General features: G+C 62.3%; 2 protein-coding genes across 2 annotated transcripts in view; one reads left to right on the top strand and one right to left on the bottom strand.

The window, feature by feature from the left end:
• The window catches only part of RAD54B (RAD54 homolog B (S. cerevisiae)), a 47,199-nt gene that overhangs the window by 43,826 nt on the left and 2,774 nt on the right, over positions 1 to 599 (bottom strand). The window lies entirely within an intron of this gene.
• Positions 7 to 599, top strand: part of LOC102759456 (tartrate-resistant acid phosphatase type 5-like) — a 1,355-nt gene continuing 762 nt past the window's right edge. The window contains exon 1 of the mRNA XM_006761210.2: positions 7 to 595. Coding sequence (XP_006761273.1) covers positions 45 to 595 — 551 coding nt within the window. The 5' untranslated portion in view covers positions 7 to 44. The remainder of the gene's footprint in view (positions 596 to 599) is intronic.

Below are 599 nucleotides of genomic sequence, written 5' to 3'. Positions count from 1 at the left end.
CCGGCGCCTGGCGTTGACCTTGACCCGGGCCCCGCCAACCACAGATGGACACAAGGACGGTGCTGCTCGTCCTGCAAGCCTTGCTGGTGCTGCCCCTGGCTGATGGCACTGCCCCCATCCTGCGCTTTGTGGCTGTGGGTGACTGGGGCAGGGTCCCCAATGCCCAGTTCTACACAGCCCGGGAAACGGCCAACGCCAAGGAGATTGCCAGGATGGCGAAGATCCTAGGCACAGACTTCATCCTGTCGCTGGGGGACAATTTCTACTTCACCGGCGTGCATGATGCCTACGACAAGCGGTTCCAGGAGACCTTTGAGGATGTGTTTTCTGACCCCTCCCTCCGCAATGTGCCCTGGTACGTGCTGGCTGGCAACCATGACCATCTGGGCAACGTCTCGGCACAAATCGCCTACTCCAGGATCTCCAAGCACTGGGACTTCCCCAGCCCTTACTACCGCCTGCGCTTCAAGATCCCACGGTCCAACGTGACCGTGGCCATCTTCATGCTGGACACCGTGACGCTGTGCGGCAACTCGGACGACTTCCTCAGCCAGCAGCCGCAGAGGCCCCGCGACCCACAGATGGCCCGCACGCAGCTG

This window comes from Myotis davidii, unplaced genomic scaffold (genome assembly GCF_000327345.1).
Source record: "Myotis davidii unplaced genomic scaffold, ASM32734v1 scaffold317, whole genome shotgun sequence".
Taxonomy (NCBI): domain Eukaryota; kingdom Metazoa; phylum Chordata; class Mammalia; order Chiroptera; family Vespertilionidae; genus Myotis; species Myotis davidii.
Note: the sequence above shows the minus strand (reverse complement) of the source record. Positions and strands in the feature narration are given on the sequence as shown.